The sequence below is a fragment of the Calliphora vicina genome, chromosome 2, assembly GCF_958450345.1.
Source record: "Calliphora vicina chromosome 2, idCalVici1.1, whole genome shotgun sequence".
In the NCBI taxonomy this organism is placed as follows: domain Eukaryota; kingdom Metazoa; phylum Arthropoda; class Insecta; order Diptera; family Calliphoridae; genus Calliphora; species Calliphora vicina.
The window spans coordinates 73,855,021-73,879,659 of record NC_088781.1 but is presented as its reverse complement, the minus strand read 5'-3'; the positions used below and the strand labels follow the sequence as shown (position 1 = coordinate 73,879,659).

At 30.0% G+C, this 24,639-nt stretch overlaps 1 protein-coding gene across 1 annotated transcript; it reads left to right on the top strand.

Moving 5' to 3' along the window:
* Positions 1 to 14,999: 14,999 nt before the first annotated feature.
* Positions 15,000 to 16,085, top strand: LOC135950552 (uncharacterized). The gene is made up of 3 exons (XM_065500087.1): positions 15,000 to 15,101; positions 15,352 to 15,735; positions 15,810 to 16,085. The coding sequence occupies exons 1-3, from the start codon at positions 15,000 to 15,002 to the stop codon at positions 16,083 to 16,085; spliced, it is 762 nt and encodes a 253-aa protein (XP_065356159.1).
* The last annotated feature ends 8,554 nt before the right edge of the window (positions 16,086 to 24,639 follow it).

Genomic DNA, 24,639 nt, shown 5'->3' with positions numbered 1-24,639 from the left:
TTTAAGTCGGACTATAATGATTTTCATGATCCTAAAAAAATCAAAAAATTCGCTGGTGTTTACTCACTTTTGAGGCTGTGTGTACAATAGAGTGCTCCAATATTGTATGGACTATAAAAATTTTCTAGGTACAAACCGTCCCCCCTCTAGAATGGTTCTATGTATTGTAGAAACTCGCTGTGTAAAATATTAAGATGATAGGATAACGTTAACTGGCGACGCAACGACGCTGAAGTTTTGAGGTGCATTTACAAGGGGGGAAAAATGCAATTTTTTCAGTTTTTCTACAAATTTTGGCATTAAATAATTACTTTTACAATTTAATTTAAAAGAATCAAAATGTACACGTAATTGTCGTTCTAATAAGATATAAAAGACAAAAATTGATTAAAAAATGTTAAAGTTATTAAAAAATCGCCAGGCCATTAACGTTTCTCAGGCCACTAGAACAATGTAGAAACAAAATTAACATATTTTGAGAAATATTCAAATAAAAGCACATTTTTACTTAAAATATATCCATATTTACTTGTTTGTGAGTTTTTGTCTTCGTAGGATATCGTTAACCTATTCGCAGGTATGACCAAAAAAATTTAATTTTTTTAACGGCAGTTTCAAAACTCCAATTTCAAATTTTTAAAAATTTTGTTAAAGAATTTTCAAAATTTTTTGATCATCACATTGGGATTTATTGAGAACATAATAGGGAATAAAAATATGAAAAAAGTATGAAAATACCTCCTATAGTTTTTCCGTACCTGCGATTTAAATTTTGAGATTTTCGAGAAAAACTATTTTTTTGGCCATATTTGGATTAATGAGCCAAATTTATTTACTGTTATGATTTTTAAGCAAAAGCTATTCAGAATATTATATTCCAGATAATTCTAAATATAGTCTGAAAGTTTTACTAAAATCGGAAAACGTTAACCCTTAAATCGTTTAGGTCAAAGGTCAACAATTTTTTCAATATTTGGAATTTCTCATGGAAAGATAGCGAAATGTTATATATTTTCCGGCCAATTTTGATGAAACTTAAGAAAAATATAACATGAGGTCTAGTATGTATAATAACATCACAAAAATTAAAATTAACCCTTATTAGCACTTGGGGTTAAAATGACCCTCAACTTTTAAAATCACGAAAAACACATTCAATATGGATGGTGCTAACTTTGATGTTTTTCAGAATTAAATAAACTGAATCATTCGAGTTATTTTTTAAATCTAATAAATCAAAAGTACACTAAAGGTTTAAAATCAATTTTATTATTCAAAAATCCTCAATAAAATATTAAATACGTTATTAAAGCAAAAATCAGGTATAAAAACAATATTTTTCCGTTTAAAAAATGTGTGGTCAAAATTGAACAAAAATGTAAACATTTTTCAAAATGGCTTAGGAATACTATTTTCTAATACACAATACAATATTTTTAAGTTTGTTTCCTATAAAAAGCTATTTTTGATCAGCACTATTGAAATTGACAATTTTTTTATGGTTTTAGGAGTTTGGGGTCATTTTAACCCCAAGTGCTATTAATGGTTCATTTTAATGTTTCTGCTGTTTTTGTAAATACTAAAATTTGTGTTATATTTGTCTTATGTTTCATCAAAATCGGCCCAAAAATATATAACATTTCGCTATCTTTCCATGAGAAATTCCAAATATTGAAAAAATTGACCTTTGACCTTTACGATTTAACGTTTTCCGATTTTAGTAAAACTTTCAGAATATATTTAGAATTACCTGGAATATAATATTCTGAATGGCTTTTGCTTAAAAATCATAACAGTAAAGAAATTCGGCTCATTCGCCAAAATATGGCCAAAAAATAGTTTTTCTCAAAATTTAAATCGCAGGTACGGAAAAACTATATGAGGTATTTTCATATTTTTATTCCCTATTATGTTCTCAATAAATCCAAATGTGATGATCAAAAAATTTTTAAATTTGTTTAACAAAATTTTTAAAAATTTTAAATTGGAGTTTTTGGTAATACCTTCGAATAGGTTAACGATATCCTACGAAGACAAAAGCTCATATACAAGTAAATATTGATATATTTTAAATAAAAATTAGCTTTTATTTTAATTTTTCTCGAAATATGTTAATTTTTTATCCTAAATTTCTTGTTCAAGTGGCCTGAAACACGTTAATGGTCTGGCGAATTTGTAATAACCAGGGAAACCGGAAATATGCTCTTAAAATTTAAAAAATATGCTCTTAAAAAAACAAACTTTTATATAATTTTTAACCAAAAAATATACTTTTATTTAAAAAAAATCAATAGAATTCATTTCTAAAAAGGTAAAGTAACATAAAATAAACAAAAATAACATGAACTAAAACAAGTATAACAAAAAATAAATACAACATAAAAACAATAGGAACTTAAGTTATGAAAAGGCCTCGAGAGGTATTTTTTGATGGTATTTTATATAAATATAAAGTCACTTTTTTTTCCAATTTAGTATATTATTGCAATAAATTACAAAATATTGACTTAAATTTTCAAATAAAAATCGTTGTCTATTGGATCTGAAAACATTTTTATACATAGAAAATGTTCTTTCGACATCAACTGATGTTATAGGAGCAAATTAAAAAGACAATATTTCTTTAACACTTAGAACGGTTATGTTTGAATTAGAACTAAAATTTGATATTTAGATGGCGCTATTATTAAAATAGTGCTAATTTTATATTAAAACAAGTAAGAGAGCTATATTCGGCTGCGCCGAATCTTATATATCCTTCACCAAATTATACTTCAAAATAAAAAATTTAAATAGTTTTAGCTGAACAAAATTTTTTTCAGTTTTTTAATTTTTTGGAAAAAAAATTTCGAATTTTTTTTTTAATTTAAAAAAAAAATTTGTTTTTAAAATTTTTTTTTTTAATTTTGAATTTTAAACAAAGGAAGTAAAAACCTTTAACACAACAGCGAAAAATAAGTAAGACAAAACTTGTTTTTGATAAAATCAAAATATGCTATTAAACAGTAAAATATGCTCTAAAAACGCAAAAATATGACATAAATATGCTCTAAAACAAATATATGCAAAAATATGCATTTAAGGGTAAAATATGCAAAAATATGCACTAACAAATCGATACCAAAATTAAATAGTTCTGAAACTTGTAAATATGTTATCCATGTGCTCATTAGACTCACCAGAAAAAACATGCATTTGCATATTTTGGTTTCCCTGGTAATAACTATAACATTTTTTAACCAATATTTGTCTTTTATATATTATTAGAATGACAATTACGTGTACATTTCGATTCTTTTAAATTAAATTGCAAAAGTAATTATTTAATGCCAAATTAACCGGCTTTTTTTTTTCACTTTATGAATTGAGGTATAAATTATACTTAAATAATTTTTTTTATGAAAACTAATTAAATCTTTTAAAAATTAATTTAACATAACTTAAATTGATTTTTTGGTAATATTTGGGTTGAAATCTTCTAGAAAAAAATCAATTTCCCAATATTTTTAAATTTTCAAAAAAGTACCTTTTGTTCTGCGGCTCCTCATATATATGGGGCATTTCACGTCAAGTGAACCAACTTTTGAAATCGATGTCTTCCGATCGCACCAATGTTAGTTCTATTGGATAGTAATTCGGACACCATTTTTCAACAAGATCGGTCAAGAACTCTCTGAGTTATAGGAGGTCAAAATTTGACATTTTGGCCAAACAGGTGTTTTTTTATCCATATAACTTATTACCTAGAGTAACTTCGGGTAATGTGGACTACCGTTTTGTTTTTTCTAAATTTTGGCCACAATATATATGGATATTAAAAGAGTTGTGAAGCAATAAATTAGCTAATGTATTCTCTAATGGTTTTTGCAGTTGAAAATTTTTTCCGTTAAAGGATAAAAAATTTATGTGAAAATATTTTAAGGAACCCAAAAATCAGCATTAAAAAAATTGGAGGGTAATATGGACCACTATATGAGGGTAATGTGGACTAGTATTTAATACATAAAATTCATGAACCAGCTAATCATGAATGATTAAAAAATTTAATTTCAATATATTTTTATTAATACAAACTAAAAAGTCGCGTTCTTGGCTTAGATAGATTGCTTACAAAGTACATAGTTATTGTCGGGTAATATGGACCAGTAGTACATAATCAAGTAATTTAAGTGGTCCACATTACACGAACTTGGGTTGCAGTGGTAAAAAGTTATTTTTACCTAATTATCTAAATGTGCTTAAATTCTTACCAAATATATGCAAAACTACGTGTCCACTTTAACTATATAAAACAACCAAACATTAAATTCTACCAATTAACTGTACCAAATTTTGTTTCTTACTTGAGCCGAAAAAATGTTGAGCAGGCGCATTAATTTCAATACAAGAATAAAAAGTCAACATATCAATAACTCATGAAAGCAAATGTGCAATTGTCGTTTCAAACAAATTGTAAAATGTACGACAAATCAGTTTTATCATACCTTCAATAGTTTCTGAAAAAAGACACTGGTCCACATTAGACGCATAGTCCACAATACCCGAAGTTACTCTATTGTTCTTAGCAAAATGTGTCCCAAATAGTTTAGATAGCTATTTATGCAATCTTTCGAAAAACAAAATTTAATAAAATATTTTTGATTTTTTTTTTTTAAATCAAAAATATTTTTGACTTTTTTTTTTCAAAATGGGCCCTTTTTATTTTTTTTTTTATATTTTTTTTTAGAAAGCTTAGGTCTTTTCCTCTTTTCTTTTGTAACTCAAGATTTAAAATTTTTGAATTTTTTTGCAAAATCAAAAACTTTGTTGACTTTTTTAAAAAAAATGGACCCATTTTTTAATTTTTGCTCAGAAAAAAGCTTATGTGTTTTCCTTTAACACCCTTTTTGTCGCTTAGTGGGATGCGAGTGGGATATCTATCAAAATAAATGTTTTGTAACTCAAGACAAAGGTTTTTAAATTTGCACTATTTTAATTTTTTTCATATTTGTGTGTAAACCTTAAAAATTAAACTTACGCAGAGAAACTAGACACATTAGCCTTTCCGATGGTATGTAACATACCCAACTAAAATTTCATAGCCTCGATACTGTAATACCCATAATATGTTAACCTCAGGAATAAAAATCACTTTTTTTCTATGGAAATGTTGAATAATTTACACTCCCAAACAAAAAGAAGGGAAAAACTTTGGAAAGTTCAAATGCAGAAGAGAATGGTTCTCTGTAACCTGAATGAATTATTCGCAACATTTCAATCTGAATACGAGGATGTCAAAATTGGATTCACAAAATTTACACAACTGAGGCCAAAACATTGCGTTGCAAAGAGCAGTGGTCATTCTTCAAGGACTTGAAAACACATTTGAAGTCTGGTGAATTCATTATTTCATTTGATTTCGCAGAGAACTATAAATATGTTCTTCAGGATTCCATACAAGCATTCCACTTCAATAACGACCAAGCAACTATATTCACAGTAGTTATTTACTACATGAAAGAAGAAAACCTGGAACACAAAAGTATGGCAATCATATCCGACGATTTAAAACATGACACCGTTGTAGTTTATGAGTACCAGAAGATAATACTAAATTATCTAAAATCAAAATTTACAGTAGAAAAGGTATACTACGTTTCGGACGGAGCTCGTCAACATTTTAAAAACAAAAGTAGCTTCGCAAATCTTACAGCTCATGAAAAAGATTTTGGAATGCCAGCTGAGTGGCATTTTCATCCTACTGAGCATGTGATGGTATTGGAGCAAACCTCAAAAGAAAAGTATAGCCTGCAGTGCTCTCATCAAGATCGCATTTTAGATGCGACTGCTTTATTCCATTGGGCAAAGAATTATTGTAAAGAAACTAAAATAGTTTTTAGTAGCAAAGAGGATCATGAGGAAACATTGAAAACACTAAAGAGCAGATTCGATGCTGCGGTAACAATCGATGGCACTGCTCAATACCATGCTTTCATACCGCTTGTCGATGGAAGACTCAAATTAAAAAAGTTTTCTGCATCTACTCAATGCGATTTCTTTCCAAAGCCAAAAAAGAAGCCAGCAGCGAAATCAGTAGTTGAATCTAATAACGCCAAGAAAGGATTGACAAAAAAAAAGCAGCTAATAAAGGTGACAAATAAGGAGGATAAAAGTATGGATATTTGAAAATTTAAAAACTTCATAAATTAAGTGTAAAAATAGTTATTATATAAATTGATCTATTGTGATTAAGATTAAATTTTACTAAATTATTAATTTTTTTATTATTATTATTATTATATATTAAATTAATTATTATTACAAATAAATAACAAAATTAAATTATTCAACATTTCCATAGAAAAAAAGTGATTTTTATTCCTGAGGTTAACATATTATGGGTATTACAGTATCGAGGCTATGAAATTTTAGTTGGGTATGTTACATACCATCGGAAAGGCTAATGTGTCTAGTTTCTCTGCTTAAGTTTAATTTTTAAGGTTTACACACAAATATGAAAAAAATTAAAATAGTGCAAATTTAAAAACCTTTGTCTTGAGTTACAAAACATTTATTTTGATAGATATCCCACTCGCATCCCACTAAGCGACCAAAAAGGATTTAAAGGAAAAGACCTAAGCTTTCTTTTGAGAAAAAAAATTAATAAAAAAAGATTCCATTTTGGAAAAAAAAAGTCAAAAAGGTTTTTGATTTTTAAAAAAAAAATAAAAAATTGTATGTCTTGAGTTACAAAAAATTTTTTTTATAGATATCCCACTCGCATCCCACTAAGCGACAAAAAGGGTGTTAAAGGAAAACACATAAGCTTTCTTCTGAGCAAAAAAAAAAAAATTAAAAAATGGGTCCATTTTTTTAAAAAAAGTCAACAAAGTTTTTGATTTTGCAAAAAAATTCAAAAATTTTAAATCTTGTGTTACAAAATATTTTTTTGATTGATATCCCACTCGCATCCCACTAAGCGACCATATAGGTCGCTTAGGAAAAGACCTAAGCTTTCTTAAAAAAAATAAAAAAAAAAATAAAAAGGGCCCATTTTGAAAAAAAAGTCAAAAATATTTTTGATTTAAAAAAAAAAAATCAAAAATATTTTATTAAATTTTTTTAATTTTTTTTTTCGAAAGATTCCATAAATAGCTATCTAAACTATTTGGGACACATTTTGCTAAGAACAATAGGTAATAAGTTATATGGATAAAAAAAACACACACCTATAACTCAGAGAGTTCTTGACCGATCTTGTTGAAAAATGGTGTCCGAATTACTATCCAATAGAACTAACATTGGTGCAAATTTCATCGCGATCGGAAGACATCGATTTCAAAAGTTATAATTAGTTGTTAGTTGTATTTTTTAAAATAATATTTTATAATATTTTTTTTTTTTAAATAATATTTTATATTTTTTTTTTTAAATAATATATATAATTCTCCTGTCAAAGTCCTAACTCAGTTGTTTTATCAAAATTAAAAGACACGCGGTTGGTGTGAACTACGTAGAGCAGGAAACGTTATACATTGTCGAATGAAATAATATGAACACGAGCCTTAAGAAATAATGACAATGATCCGCGAGTTGTTAATCAACCCAGACCTACTTTGCGATTCCGCCTTGGTCTTGATGTATAACTTGTTAATTCTTAAAAGTAAACGCATATTAAAATAAATAAAAAAATTATTCGATTTTGTCGAATAATTCGAGGCAAAAAACCCGGTTTGTCGAATAACTTGAAACACGTCCTTTTATAAAAACCGGAAAATTGGAAAAAACCCGGTTTTTCGAATAATTCGAAAACAGGTTTGACCACTCTAGTTGCGGCACCAGTTAACGTTATCCTATCATCCTAATATTTTACACAACGTGTTTCTACAATACATAGAACCATTATAGAGGGGGGGACGGTCAAAATTCGCAATTTTATTTTTTTGGAGCACTCTAGTGTACATATATAATAAAATATTATTTTGTTAAACATTTGTTGCAGTTTCATTTATGGTTAAAATAAAAAAAATTAATTACATAGGTTTGATGCATTTAATTTTAATACCGGTATAAATACCGATATATTCGTTTCATACTGATACCGATATAATTTAAATACCGTTACTGATACCGATACCGAAATAATAATATAATTAATACCGTTACCGATACCGTTATTCGTTTCGGTTGCCAATTCCTTGGTTATTAAAAACATTTATTTCAAGAAAAATATTCAGGTATTACGAAAATTTCTTTTTCGCCTCTTGATAATATTGTTGATTGCTATCATTATTTATTGAACCATCACATTTTATCAATATTCCCCAATATTTTTCCCCCGCAGGTTGGCATACGCCCATTAAAACTAATAGCATTCCTGTTACAGACACATTTCTCAATATTATAACCAGTCATCTGAAGGAACAACTACAATGTTATTCTATATATAAATTCAGAAGAAATGAAATCGGAATCCCGTATCCGAAGTTTTTATCAATGTTGCGCCGCTGCAACAAATGAATCAAAAAGATTCAGAATAATTTCCAACAGTTTATATTTAACGTCAAGTTGAATTTTAATGCTTCACTAAACTGTACGGATTTATTCAAACCTGTTGGGGTTTTTGTATTGAAACAAAATAATATTTTTATAAAATATTAAAAAGTAAGATGTATTTATTGTACAAGTCAAAGTAGGAATGAACATAAAAATGAAAATTATTTGAAACATGAAATAGTAATATTTCAATGTACTAATGATGTGAAATAAAATTATTGAACAAGTTGTTAAGTTGCAAAGCGTCACCAACATCTCCCCTTTTTAAAATTAATTTGGAAAACCAAATCTGTCTGGAGGTTTGCAATTTCGTTTTGGTCTTGAAATTATCATCGGAGATTCAGCCATTGGAGTGCTAAATGTGAGCTGTGAATGTAGTTGATTATCAGGAGTACGTGGAGTTGTATTTGCTTCAACTTGTCTTTCAGGAGTTAATGAAATCGAATTTTCTACTACTGGTGTCTCTAGAAGCGATTTAGATGTTGGTTTGATATTAAATAACTCTAACATAAGTTGTACTGCATCTGACTGGTTTAAAATATTTAAATTATTGCCTTCATATCTTCTTTTAAGTTGGTTGATATGGGATCTTATTAATTTTGTGTTGTTGTTGTCGTATATATTAACATTATAATTAACATTTCCTAATTTTTCCACGATTGTTCCTGGAACCCACACCATCTTATTGTTTTTATATACCTGTGCATAAACAAGATCTTTTGCTTTAAAATTCCTCTCTTTTGCTCCATGTTTGATATTAAATTGTTGTTCCATTTTAAACTCACGTTGAGTTGAGGGAACTGAAAGTTGTGGTTTTAGTAAATCTAAGGTTGTTTTAATTTTTCGTTGAAGAAATAATTCTGATGGAGATTTGGAATTATCCCTTGGTGTTGAACGGTAGGTCTGAAGGAATATTTCAAGTATCTCATGACTATTTCCCTCATCCTTAAGTTTCTGCAAGGCCTGTTTTAGTGTTCTTACAGACCTTTCAGCTTGGCCATTTGATTGCGGATGATATGGTGCAGTTTTTATATGTGTAATACCACGAGATTTGATAAATTCATTGAACTGTGCGCTGACAAATTGTGTACCATTGTCTGACATAATTGAATCACAATCTCCATATCTGGCAAACATTTCTGAGAGTTTTGCTATAATCGTTGAAGATGTAATGTTTGAGACTTGAAAAATGTCTGGCCATTTTGAGTATGCGTCAATTATTACGAAATAATAATTAGCATTGCATGGTCCTGCTATATCTATATGTAAACGTTCCATTGGTTTTGTTGCCAACGGCCAAGATTGTAATGTGTGTTTCACTGGTGTTGATGAAGAAACGGCACATTTATGACAGCTTCTTACATAATTTGCAACATCTTCATCTATTCCCGGCCAATAAACATGACTTCTAGCCAATTCTTTCATACGTTCTTGTCCGGGATGTCTACGATGTAATTGTTTCATTATCCTGTCCCTTAGATTCGTGGGGATAACTATTCTGTCATTATACATTAAACAATCTTGAATAACAGATACATTTTCTCTTCTGGAATAGAATTGAGTCAGTTCTGGGTTTTGATTTGACTTCCGTCCATTTTGGAGTGAATAAATAACAGATTGAATTATTGGACATTTCTGAGTTGATTGTTTTACCATGTTAAACGTTAGAGGTAGTTGATTTAAATGATCCATGAGATTTGCTGTGCAATTCTCCTCAAATGTTGTACATGCAATAACAATTTCTTCATCTTCTGTTTGTAACTTCTGTTTGCAAATAAGCATCTGACAAGTCAATATGTGTAAACAAGCAGCTATTTCCTACTTTTGCATATAAGTCTTCAGGTCGATGTAATGGATACATATGTGGTTCAAGACTATCGTTTAGTCCTGATGAATAGTCTCCACAAATTCTAACTTTCCCATTAGGTTTCTTAACTGCTACAATGGGTGCTGCCCACTCTGCAAAATCAACAGGAGTGATTATACCTAATGTTTCTAATCGTTGTAACTCATCCTCAATTAAAGAAAGTATAGCATAAGCTACAGGTCTCTTAACACGAAAAACTGGTTTAGCGTTTGGTTTAAGTTGTAACTGCACTTGAGTTTTGGTACATTTAGAAGGTGAATCTTGAAAAATGTCTGCATATTCGGTTTTGATATCGTGTAGAATAATGTCTATTTCATTGTCCTTTATTTGAGAACATACAGTGTTTAATGGTTTGTCCCATAATCCAAAAATAGCAATCCAATCTGAACCAAAAATTGAGAGAGTATCAATGTCTACAACTAATAATTTACAATGTTTTACATCACCTTGGAGCCGAACTTGACATGGAAACTCGGCAATGAGTTTGATTTGATCCTACGAAGCGCTTGTGATATAACGATTTGAAAGTTGTTTGCCTGGATTACCCATTTTATGCCATAATGTTTTGCCTATAATCGACACATCTGATGCAGTATCGACTTGCATTTTTACATCAAAATTTGTTGATGTTGATGAAGAAGAATTGATGTTGACTGTGATAAATTTTCTTCTTGATTCATATGAGATTTGGTTGATTTGAAGAACGTTGGATTGTGCCTTTGTATATTTTTGATTCTTGATATATTTTTTTTTCTTCTCATTATTGAACTTATTTGTTGACTTTGCTGTAACCATCTTTGTGTCCCACGTTTTTACATTGCGTACACATATGTTTGGCATAGTTGCAATATTTGGAATAGTGCATGGCACCGCAGTTCCAACAGGGTGTTTTTGGTTTCGTCTTATCTTTCGAGTCATCTTTTGGATTTGAATTGAACTTGATTGCATTTACAGATGATTGTGTATTAAGCTCCACCATCGCTGTATCATGTTTTAAGTTTAACAGTCGTTGAGCACTGGTAATAAGCTTATTTATATTTTGGTTAGAATCATCTTCTAAAGCAGAAAGACATCTCATTCTAACATCAGAGTCTGCATGAGATTGTAGACCACAAACAAAGAGTAAACATTTAAATTCATCTGCGTTCATCTCAGATAATTTAAAATTTTCACACAGTTTGTTGACAAGAGCACCATATGATATTAAATCTTCTTGTGGCATCTTGACTGTTTGTAGACATTTGTAACGAATACTAAAAATTGAATCTTGTATTCCATACATATCCTACATACATTCTTTGGTAGAATGTATGCAGAATATTGTCCATATGCAATTGTGTTGAGCTTTCGCATAAGAAGTCTCACACGAGCAGCATCGTCCAAATCCTTGCCTTCAACAAGAAAAATATCTTCATAGCGAGCATTATTGAATGTTGAAAAATTTGTTTGGTCGTAACAAAATTCTGTTATGCTATTAGATAATTTTTCCATTAGTAGATCTTGATTGATGTTTGAAGCATTTCATTGCGTGAGGCATGCAAGAAGTTTGCTTTGCATCTCCAAAAGTTCTAGGATTTTCGAATCTTGAGCCTCGTCGCCAATTTGTTGGGGTTTTTGTATTGAAACAAAATAATATTTTTATAAAATATTAAAAAGTAAGATGTATTTATTTTACAAGTCAAAGTAAGAATGAACATAAAAATTAAAATTATTTGAATTTCAATGTACTAATGATGTGAAATAAAATTATTGAACAAGTTGTTAAGTTGCAAAGTGTCTCCAACAATACCAATACAAGCTCTTGTATATCACATATATCCCATATGTTTACAACCAACCGTGATCTTATCTCATGATATCCAAATCTTGTTTGGCCTCAAAAAATGAAGCACGACCATCTTCATTCGAAATTTTGAAGTTACAAGTCAAATTCTATCTCATCAATCGTATTGTGCAGTTATATACGATTTCCATAGAAAGACATTAATTTTGTTAAATTTACTCATTTTAATAAATACAGTTGCGCTGATGCAACAATATTATTCAAGTTTTCAACTTGACCTACGTAGACCACATCTACTATTGAAAATCGTAAGGCAAAATTTTACGAGTTTCAAATTTCGAAAATATCCTAATATAATACAAGTTCTTGTGCATTTCTGTCAAATTTCCAGTTTGATGTCCAACGATACTGCTGTTTCTTTTTCTTTTCTTATTTCTTTTCAGATACTGATGGGCGCTGCCCACGATTTCTCATCAATTGTTTAGCCTACCCAGAGCTGGATGTTCATTTCCAATTCTACTGCAACCCTGGCAGACCGCTATTCGTGGGGCGGTTTCAGCATTGCACCAGTGCAAGGGGGACGCCATGTCGAAGATCGATCAGTCTTCATCGCTCGCATAGTGAACGACCTGATCAACTTCGACTAAAACTGACAATTCATGCTGTGTAAGAAAGCCCCGTCCCAAAGCGCCAACACAAAAGAAGACACTTGTCATCGACACAGCATACAAACAACATCAACTACAACTCCAACAGTGAACAAAACCGACAAAAATAAATAAACAATTCAATTGTTAAAAACAAACAAACAAAAACAATTAAAATATTAAAATTTAACATTGTAGATAAACAATTTACAATTGCTAAAATATAAAGAACATTTACAATACAAATACACAATTAAGGCAGCAATAAGAATTGTTGGCAGAGAAAAAGGCAGCGAAAATTTGATGACGAGGTATTTTTGGCAGAGAAAAAGGCAGCGACAATTTGTAAATTTTTGTTTTCTTGCTTCAGGTAATTTGAGTAATGTATAAAAATGCTTTGTGTGTTGTATTGTGTGGAATTGATTTTGTTTTTTTATTTCATTAGTTTTGTTGTACTATTGTGTAGAGGCTTTTAATGCAGTTTTAATATGAGGGTTTATTTTCTTAATTAGTCTACATTAGGGTATACGATTTTAATTATAGGGAAGATTAATTTTCGTGTGACTTGTAAATTTGCAATATGATTTTTTTTAAGAATTTGTGAGAGAAAATTTAGTTTTGAGTTTCATATTTTTTTTTGTAAATTATGTCGTTTGGTTTGTTTTCCTCTCTTTGAGTGTGAGTTGTTTTAATGTATTAATGTAAAACACCTCCTTGAGTGTTTTTTCAAATTAAATATATTTTGGAAAATATTTGAGTAGAAATCATCACTTAAAAATATAAATACACAGTTCAAATATATAAATGTAATCATTCATTCTAAAAACTCCACGAATATGAGCATTGCAAAAGTTACAAATGCCGAGATTATTGCGGCTTTTAATAAATTGAAGACAAAACCATATATATCCACTAAAGATTTACAGTCATCAAACCCACATAAGGTTTTATCATTGTTTCGTCATAGGACCAAATATAATGCATTTTTATACCTCCGAAAACAATACAACAATTTGAATGATAGCGTGCTTGAAGGAGTTGCTACTAAAAAATGTATACTAACGAAGAAGTTGGAAAACAACAGTAACGTTTTAGAATTGGAAGAGTCAATCCCCACCGCTGAAAAGGATAAGGATTTCTTTTCAGGAATCCTTATCCTTTTCATTCCTAATTCTCAACCGTTTTTTAGTTGGGAAGCACCAAAAGTATCTAGAATTAATTAATATTTTACATTAAATAAAAATATATTCTAGGTGTAAATAAATGTAAACAAATTTATATAAATATTCAATTTAAATAAAAAATTTGATCATTCAATCTAAAAAAATGTTTAAAAAAATTCTTATATTTTTAAATGATTTTGATGATTTCATTTTTCCTGAGCATAAAAAATTGGTAGATGAGTTTTTAATTTTGGATAAATTCAACGTATGGTCCTCATTATACAAGTTGTCCATGGTCGAGGAATGATGCTACTGAGGGTCCGGATAACTGTAGTTGTATGATGTATAATAAACTAAAATGCAATGTAGATAATATAATGAACAAATATTATTTGTTATCAAAACGTCTATAAAACTTTATAGTTGTATTTATTATTAAAAAATTATCTAATAGTTTATGAATATAAGTAAATTTTGAAAAAATAAAATGATTTGAAAATAAATGTTGTATAAAAATTATTAAACCTTGTTTTATTTTTATTACCAACTGATTAAAGCACACAATTTCTTAATATTTTCTTTGAAATGCAAATATCAAACTATTGCAGGTTATTAACTTCTGCTTCTCATAATATTGTAACCTAATACGACTCACATTACAACATGTGTTTTAATTGTTTAATAAAAAATACTTAGTTGGTTTTAAAACATATTCCCACAATACTTAAATATAAATTTAAAAAAAAGTTGAATAAGCTAAATGTTATTATTGAAAAATAATGAACGATTGACTTTTGGTTTTAATTGAAGTCAAGCAATCAAATTGAACGTTTATTAATTTCACATATATTATAGACTTATTTAAAATCAAAACTTTTTTTAAAAACTAAAAAAAATAACTGCAAAAATTAAAAACCAAAAAAGTGTGAAAATTTACATAAACTATAATTATTTATACATTACCAACAAACATTTAAAAAGTTTAAAAAACAACACTATTTCAAATGGCTGCTTCCTTCAAGTGTTCCGAATGTCTAAAATCTTTCTCCAGCATAGAATTTCTCCAATTGAATGAAAGGACTCATGCATCAACTTCCAGGAGTAAAGTAAACCCATCATCAGTGGTTGTGAAGAGAACAAAGTGCGCATTCAAATCGAGATTTGTAACTCTCTCATATAAATGTGCTAATGAGGAATGCCTAATACCTGAGGTATTTTTAAAAGAATCATTTTATCAAATTGATAAAACCATATCTATAAAACATTTAAAATAAAAATATCAAAAATTGCAACAAAAAAATTAACAAGTGTTTTTGTTTGTTTGTGTTATTATTGTTCTGTTATAAATTATAACAGTTTAAATTAAAAGAGCATGTGAGTTCTCAAGATGAGACAAGGCTCAGTTTGAATGGTAGAAATGCCTATATATTTCTCAGCGGGGAGAGTGTGACAACAAATATAAGTGACATAAATTATAACAAAAACTATTTAACCGCTAAACCTAGTGAGAGAGCTCGCTCTTGTTCCCCCACTCTACCATCAAATAATACTAACAATATACATCTAACATCACCAATCTATACTTGTGTAGAAAATAGCATAAAAGAAAACACAAATAAAATCACAGCTCAAGCAACAACAATGTCCATACCTAAAACAACAACAACTAACAAGCATACACAAGCTTTAAATAAACCACAAGAAATAAATTCTAGAGCTCTAATTAACCCTCTGGGAAGCGTAAGTAGCAACAATGGTATATCAAAGGGTGCTATACCAAAAATTGTAGGCGAAAAGGTTAAATCAAAACCCAGGTATGCTTAAGCCCTCAAAAGGTGGAAAGTTCATTAAAGAAACAAAAGACCAACGACAATCCCTTGTTAAAAAATCGTTATGCGCTCTTAAGTGAAGATGGAAATAACGATCAGGTCCGTAATGATGGTTCTAGCCGAAAATCATTTAAACCACCTTCAATATTCCTTCGCGAACCCAGTTCGAATGAATTAGTGAGAACACTTATTGAACTTACTGGTAAAAATAATTTCCATATTGTTCCCATACGAAGAAACAAACATCGTTATATACACTGAGGACGATTACAGAAAAGTCTCTCAATACCTAAATAATAACAAGAAAAATTTTTACACCTATCAGCTGAAAAGCAGTAAAGGCTTGATAGTGGTAATTAAGGGTATATAGTCCAGTGTAGAGCCAAACGGAATCAAGGAGGCCTTGGATGAATTAGGCTATAGTATACGAATTGTGGTCAATATCTTCAATAGAGATAAAATTCCCCAACCACTATTTAGAGTTGAGTTGGAGCCTGATGGCAGAAAATTAAAAGGTAATGAAGTCCATCCAATATACTCCCTACGGTATTTGTTGAATTGCAGGGTAACAATTGAGGAACCTATCAAACGTAATAATCCTGTACAATGCGGAAATTGTCAGAAATTTGGACACACGAAGAACTACTGCACTTTAAGAACTGTATGTGTTGCATGCAGAGACCTGTATTCTTCAACAGAATGTGATATTATAAAGAAAGGTCTCATTAGAAACTATTGCGGGTGCCCAGTTTAGAAAGTATTGTTGAAAAGATTAAGAGATAGAAAAAAGGGGTTAAGAGGCGAAATAGTTGAACCAGTAAATCCGCCAATTTCTGGAGTTCCCACTCCAAATAAAAATAATAAAGAGGTTCCAGTTCGGTCTGGAACCGTCTCATATGCAAATATTTTAAAATCTGATATTAAACAACCTAGTTTCCCCCAAAATTCGGGAGGTTTAGAAAATTTATTAAATACTCTTGCAAGTAACATAACCTCACTTAACCAAAGCATGTCTAATTTCATGACTTCCATGCAAAATACCATACAAGAGCTTTTGAGAGCCCAGAACCAAATGATACAAATACTCTTAACAAGAAAATCAGTTTTTTAAAAATTTGTTTCTGGAACGCAAATGGCTTGAACAAGCACAAAGCTGAGGTGTCACACTTTATCAACGAAAACAATATAGATGTATTGTTAATCTCGGATACTCATTTAACAAATAAATATAATTTTCATATTCCAGGTTTTATATTTCATCCCACGAATCATCCTGAGGGTAAGGCACACGGTGGTACTGGTATTTTAATTAGAAATAGGATAAAAGAAAAATGTTCCAAAAACTATTTGCAAGCAACATTCATTTGCTTAGAATGTGGAGTTGGAGATTTGACTCTAAGCTCAATATATTGCCCCCCTCGATTTTCTGTGATTAAGAAACATTTTGAAGAATTTTTTAATACCCTAAGATCGTTTCCTGGCTTGTGGTGATTACAACGCTAAGCATACATATTGGGGTTCCAGATTAATTATACCCAAAGGCAGACAGGACTCTAGTTGATCGAAAAAATTGCTTAGATTTTATATCACCGGGTGCCCACTTATTGGCTTTCTGATCCTAGAAAAATACCTGATCTAATAGATTTTGCCATATCAAGGAATATAAACAGAAACTCTATTACTGCTGAAATATCATATGAACTATCGTCTGTCATTCTCCCGTTATACTACACTATTACGGCCAATATCAATCGTCTCATAAGGAAGCTTCATTCATTATAACATACAGTATGAGGAAGATATCAATGATTGTATCAGAGACTTCAAGTCTCTAATCTTTTCGGCCTTGGATCACTCTAAGTGCCAAATTCCCCCTAATACCAAAGTGTGTATTTCTAATGCAGAAATTAATAGACTGCTCCTCGAAAAGAGGAGATGTAGAAGAGATTGGCAACACAACAGATCCCCTGCTGCTAAGCAGAGGCTGTCCATTGCAAGCAATAAATTAAAAAGTGCCCTTCAGTCTGAAGAGGATAGCAGAAATCGAAACTAAGCACACAAACTTCTCCCTTTGGAAGGCAGCTAGGAATATTAAGCCACCGGTAGAGGATCAAAGTCCGATAAGAAAATCTGATGGTTCCTGGGCACGTAGTGCAAAGGATAAAGCCGTAGTTTTCGCTGAACACTTAAGTAATGTGTTCCAACCAAACCCCCCATCAAATAATTTTGTATTGGGGGATTTACCTGTTCGGACAATCTTAAACTAAGAAAATCTCCAGGTTATGATTTAATTACACCTTCCATGATTGGAAACCTACCAGATGTAGCAATTATTGTGTTCACAGTATTATTCAATGCGATCTTGTCTCTAGGAGTATTTCCGAATGATTGGAAAATCTCCCAAATTATAACACAGAGGAACAAAATTGACATTTTGGTTTGGTGCCGCGGAAAATGTTTTTGATAAAACATGTATGGGACATTACATAGTCAAAACTATATTTAGTTTTTTTTGAGGAGCTCTTGTTTTTAAGATATCGCGGTTTTAATATTTTTGGTTATTTTGTATTTTTTTCTCTTTTTGTTTTGTTAATTCACAAATAGAGACTAAAATTAAAAACTCATTTTTGTACTGGTATTCTACACAAAATTATCTTTACTATGACATCAATTTTGTTTATCTAAGTTTCAGGATATATTGGTGATATCGCAAGGATGTTGAAAATTAACTTTTTTCAGTTTCATCCTTATAAGTTTGACCTAATGTAAAAGGGTTAAAAATTTGTTCACTATATACAATAAAAACATATCAATAAACTAATTTATATAAAAATTTTGAAAATTCACTGAAAATATCTAACTATTTGGCAAATAACTCAAAGTTTTACAATATTTTTTATATGTATTTCATATTAAAAAAATTATATAAATGTTCGTAACTTGAATGTTTTACACCAGTTTTTTTGATAAATATAATTTCTCTTGTTATATTATTTCGTTATGGCTAGTAAGATGAGATGCTGTGTTAAAGATCCTAATATGTTTTGTTACATTTCTGACGAATATATGTTAAAAGATTAGCGAAAATCAATTACATACACTGTTATCCAATTGTATTTTGCTTACTTTGGTATTCAAATTCGCAACTTAGACAATTCCTGGATATATAATGTAGAAATAAATCTATATGTTTGTAAAAATTTATTTTTTTCTATAAAATACTAGTGTTTTTAATACAAATGTTAAGATATTCTCACCAACCAACAAACGCTGTAAATGACGTAAATATAAAATTCGCAATATTTTAAAAACGTCAAATGATGTATTAATATTGCTGTAGTTGGATTTAAATGTGTATTAAGAAATAAGACTAATGACTACCTAAAAATTTATTTATAAAAAAAAATAGTTTTTTAGGATGTAAAATTTCGGGATATTATCTGAATATTTCTTTAAATTTTTAACTAATTTTTCATATTAATTAAAAACTATGTTCGCTATAATGCCTTGAATGTGCAATGTTATATTTTTATTGAACATTTTCATAATGAACAATTTTATTAAGGATAAAGCTAAAAGAGTCAAATTTCAATTTTCCTGAAAGATCAGACAAATATGTCAAAACATCCATTAGAATCATTATACTAAAAAGAAGCATATGTTTACGTAGACCAGTCTCATGCTAAAAAAAATTCACATTCTTAGCTGCATTATCCAAAATTTTGAAGAAAAATACTAAAAAATAGGGTATTCAATGAAAATATAAAAACCGCGATATTTCGAAAACGCGAGCTGACTGTGTAAAAACAAGTATAACATAGTAATGAGGGTTCATCAACTTGTACAAAACGTAGTTCAAATCTCGGGCACCAAAATCTCTGTTCCGCAGTGTAATGATACCCAAGCCAGGAAAGGATTTGACATTGGCATCATCCTACAGACCTATTAGCTTATTGCCTTGCTTGTCTAAACTATTTGAGAGAATAATCCAAGGGAAAATTTTAACATCCTTAAATAGTCAAAACATTATCCCAGATCATCAATTCGGATTCCGTAAACATCACGGAACAATTGAGCAAGTTAACCGCCTAACTGGAGAGATACGAAAATCTTTCGAACTAAAAAAGTACTGTTCGGCAATATTTCTAGATGTTGCCCAGACTTTTGACAAGGTATGGCATAAAGGTCTAATACACAAGATTAAATGCCTACTGCTTTCTAGTACTCACAAAATACTAGAGTCTTACCTATCGGGTCGCTTGTTTAGGATAAAATGCGGCGATTCTGTGACAAGCGACTATGCGATCGATGCTGGTGTACCTCAGGGAAGTGTTCTAGGACCAACCCTGTACTTATTATACACCTCAGACTTGCCCGAGTCCGAAGAATTAACCATTTCCACCTTTGCAGATGACACTGCAATTCTTAGTTCTCATGTGGACTTAAATGTAGCATCTAGAAACCTTGATAATTATCGCAGGCACGTGGAGACGTGGTTAAAAAATTGGAGAATACAAGTGAACGAAATTAAAAGCAAGCACATAACGTTTTCACTTAGGAGAGGAAATTGTCCACCAGTGACACTAAACATTGTGAACATCCCACAGTCTGACCACGTACATACCTTGGCATTCATTTAGATATACGTCTTACTTGGCGTCGGCAAGAAGCCAAGCGGCTCCACATGAAACTAAAAGCTTCTAATTTACACTGGCTAATCCACCACCAATCGAAATTAAGCCTTAACTGCAAAGTCATCCTGTATAAGACAGTCTTAAAACCAATTTGGACATACGGAATCCAATTATGGGGAACAGCAAGCAATACCAGTATAGATCTTATACAGAGGGCACAATCCAAAATTCTTAGAACCATGACGGGAGCTACATGGTACATAAGAAACGAGAACATCCACAGAGACTTAGATGTACCCTTGGTCAAAGATGAATTCAGAAAAACTCGTGAAGCTTATTTATCAAAATTACATCATCATCCGAACACGCTCGCAAGGCTACTTACAGTAACTCAAGACAGCTCAAGGCTGCGTAGAGCTGATTTACCACTCATCTAATTTTCCAAATAAGATTCTCCACTGAGAGAACAATAATTGTTTAGTTTTAAGATTTAATTACATATTGTAAGGCCTAGAAGTTAAAGGCAGGAATAATATTATAACAAACGTTAAAAAAAAGAATCATATGAGGCATTTAGGAGCGAAGTTAGCAACTTCCTTAATATGCAGAATGCCTTAAAATTCAACATAGAGCTTCATGGATTATATGCTAAGCCAAATTTGGATGATTTGGAAAATACACCATTGGAAATAAAAACATTCCAAACTAAAATGGTTCGGATTTATGAAATTGGAGAATTTGAGGAAAATAAGATGGAAAGAATTGTTAAAAAAACAGAATAGTTCCAGGAAAAGGATAGTGGCTGGGCTTTAGTTCAATTGATAAAAGTTTAACTAAATCTGAATAAATACGCTCCACTGAAAGGATCAAGTTTCATACCTCTTCCCAAAAAACTGCATTGAAAAAAAGCATGTATAAATATCAAAAATCAGGATGAATTTTGTTTTAAATGCTATAATTTCTGCAATTGGTGGTGTTAAAAAAGAAGCTCATATATATAAAGTAAATATTAGAGCAAACATTATTAATCTAAATGGACGCAATATAAATTTTAATGGGTTATGCTTCCCATTAAAAATTAAAGATATACCTATTTTTGAAAAAAATAATGCAACATTTAGCATTAATGTTTTTGGATATGATTCCGAAAAGGATTTAGTGGTTGGACCTCACTATAAAACGCATCAAACAAAATCAAACCACATCAATCTGATGTTTCTACAATCAGCCAGTGGGGATAATTCACATTATGTGTGGATAAAAGATGTGTCTAGGTAAGTATAATAATATAACTAAATATAAATACATATGTATATGATTTTTAAAATAATTATATAATATTATTTTTAGATTACAGTAATGCCTCGATTAACGTCGTAATTGGTTCCGGAAAAAGGCGACGTAAATCGAAACGACGCACAGTGGTATGAGAATAAAAAAGAGGGAAATAAATCTGTAACTTCTAAACCCTTACTCCGATTTGAATCAAATTTCACATGCGCAAAGAGGAAGTGTAGTCGAGTTTTGAATTTGGACCTCATGAGCCCACCAGGAGCGGGACCAAGGGTTCCCAAAGTAGGACACCTCGGGTATATTCAATTTTTAAAATGATCCTATTTCTTCGTCTGTGTTCCGATTTTAAAAAAATTACACATATAGAATCTCCTCGTCGAGCACTAAAAAATATTCACAAATCAAAATTTTATTTCAATTTGAAAAATTTGTATCTATGCAAAAACTCAATAAAAAGCATTTTTTGTCATATTTTTTGCAAAAAAGTATTCCATGATTTTTTTAATTGTCAAAAGTTATATACATTTTTGAAAAGTAGTCAAAATCCTCTATCCATTGATATATAAAATGTCTACCTTGTGTTTTTTACGTGTCAAATAAATTAGGGAAAACTTAACAACTCGCTTAGAATTTACCTAGCACTGTTATTTACATTCATAAATATGGTGTTATGTAGGCAACATGCTTTTTTATGAATTTCTATGTTAGGTAAATTACACAGAGGAACAAAATTGACATTTTGGTTTGGTACCGCGGAAAATGTTTTTGATAAAACATGTATGGGACATTTCATAGTCAAAACTATCATTAGTTTTTTTTGAGCAGCTCTTGTTTTTAAGATATCGCGGTTTTAATTTTTTGGAGACTAAAATTAAAAATTAGTTTTTGTACTGGTATTCTAAGCAAAATTAGCTTTTCTTTGACTACTTTTTATGTCTACTTTTCAACTACTTTACTTTTTTCAAAAATATGACAAAAAATGCTTTTTATTGAGTTTTTGCATAGATACAAATTTTTCAAATTGAAATAAAATTTTGATTTATGAATATTTTTTAATGAAATTTTACACTTATAAAATTTTACACTTATTGAAAATGGAAAAATAAAAAAAATTTGGAAATTTATAATCAGGAATCTCGCAATTCCCAAAAAAGTATTGAAAAATTCCATTTTTTGAATGGACCTGTAGTGCGATTCACTAACTTTTAACGAACCGACAATCGTAATGTTTATCGACATAAATAATCGCTTGCAGTAACGATATTGTGATTCAGTAATTTATTTTTAACGATTGTTGAAGATATAACATCTCCGTCTACAAAATATCAAAATAAGCGAAAAGTAGAAAACCATTATTTGACACATAATGAAATAATTAACCAGTAGTGTAGTGAGTACAACGTTGACTAGCAATCGGAAGGTTGTTGGTTCGACACTTGGCTGCGACTTGCATTTTTTTATTTATTTTTTTTTAGTAAATACATAATTTTATAAATAATTCTACTAACAAAACAACTTATTTCCTGCCAAAATGTAAAGGATTACTTTTGGGACATCGCGAACAAAAATAAGTACTTGAATAATTAGTAGTACTATAATCGTCAAATTGCCATATTTTTTATATTTTATTGTAAATATTAATAAGTTAAGTAAACAAAAATGTGTTTCCATTATTTTTACGATAGTTCCAGCTACAAAAGATGAAGATGACGAAGAAAAAATTGCAAATACACTTTATCGATTAAATAAACACAACTTAAATTATTGTCGCTAACATAACGAAAGAAAAACTGCATAAAGTAACAGCTGACTTCAACCGACAGCGAATGTCGTTAAAAATGTTACTGAATAGCAAATTCGATAAATTTTCGTTATATTTATTTTAACGATACGATTATCGTTATAAAAGTTAGTGAATCGCAGTACTGGTCCCCTAGGTATCAAAAAGTATAAATGTTTTTTTCATTTAAAATATTTGACGTAAAGTTGGCTTTTCAAAAAGTACAAATTGATTATACATCCTCTTAGAAATTTTTTAGATAACTTAAAAAGAATAAAATTACTTTTTTCCCCAAAAAATCGCATTTTTTAATTTTTTTAAATTCAAATGCATGTAACTTTGGACTCAGTCATGATTTTTAAACACTTCTTACTTTGTTTGATATATTCATCTATTGTTAATCCTATAAAAGAAAAATGGATAAAATCGGGGAATATTTGGAACCGCGGTCACCACAAAACTGGAGTAGGGTGGGTAAAAATGTTGAAAATTAAATTTTCAAATGCGAATATCTCCTAAGCTATAAGAGATAATTGACAGCTACGGCGAGGTTTTCGACGAGGAGATTCTATATGTATAATTTTTTTTTAAAATCGGAACACAGACGAAGAAATAGGATAATTTTAAAAATTTAACATACCCGAGGTGTCCTACTTTGGGAACACCTGGTCCCGCTCCTGGAGGGCTCATGAGGTCCAAATTCAAAACTTAAACTCGACTACACTTCCTCTTTGCGCATGTGAAATTCGGAGTAAGGGTTAAGAAGTTACAGATTTAATTCCCACTTTTTTATTCTCATACCACTGTGCGAAGTTAATCGAATTTTAAATAACTCATACTTTCAGATGGTTTGATTTTCATATGTACATAAGAAAAAACAAACTAGTTAAAGTTAAATATTTCATATAACTTGTATTAAGTTGATAATTTATTTAAATTAAATTTATTTAGTTGATTACAAAAAGTAAAATGAATAATATAAAAATCAATGCTTTATTAATTATAATATAGTATTGGAAGAGGTATATAAATTTGTACTTAAAAACTTAAAAGATAATTCAATCACATCATCATCAAAAGTAGTTTGCTGTGTAGGATGTTGTGCCCG

Bases quoted from the DNA above. Each gene is read 5' to 3' on its own strand.
- LOC135950552 (XM_065500087.1), top strand. From the start codon at position 15,000: ATGGCTGCTTCCTTCAAGTGTTCCGAATGTCTAAAATCTTTCTCCAGC. The intron at 15,102-15,351 runs GTAAACCCATCA...AAATTATAACAG, and splicing joins CATCAACTTCCAGGAGTAAA to TTTAAATTAAAAGAGCATGT. The intron at 15,736-15,809 runs GTAAGTAGCAAC...ATCAAAACCCAG, and splicing joins TAATTAACCCTCTGGGAAGC to GTATGCTTAAGCCCTCAAAA.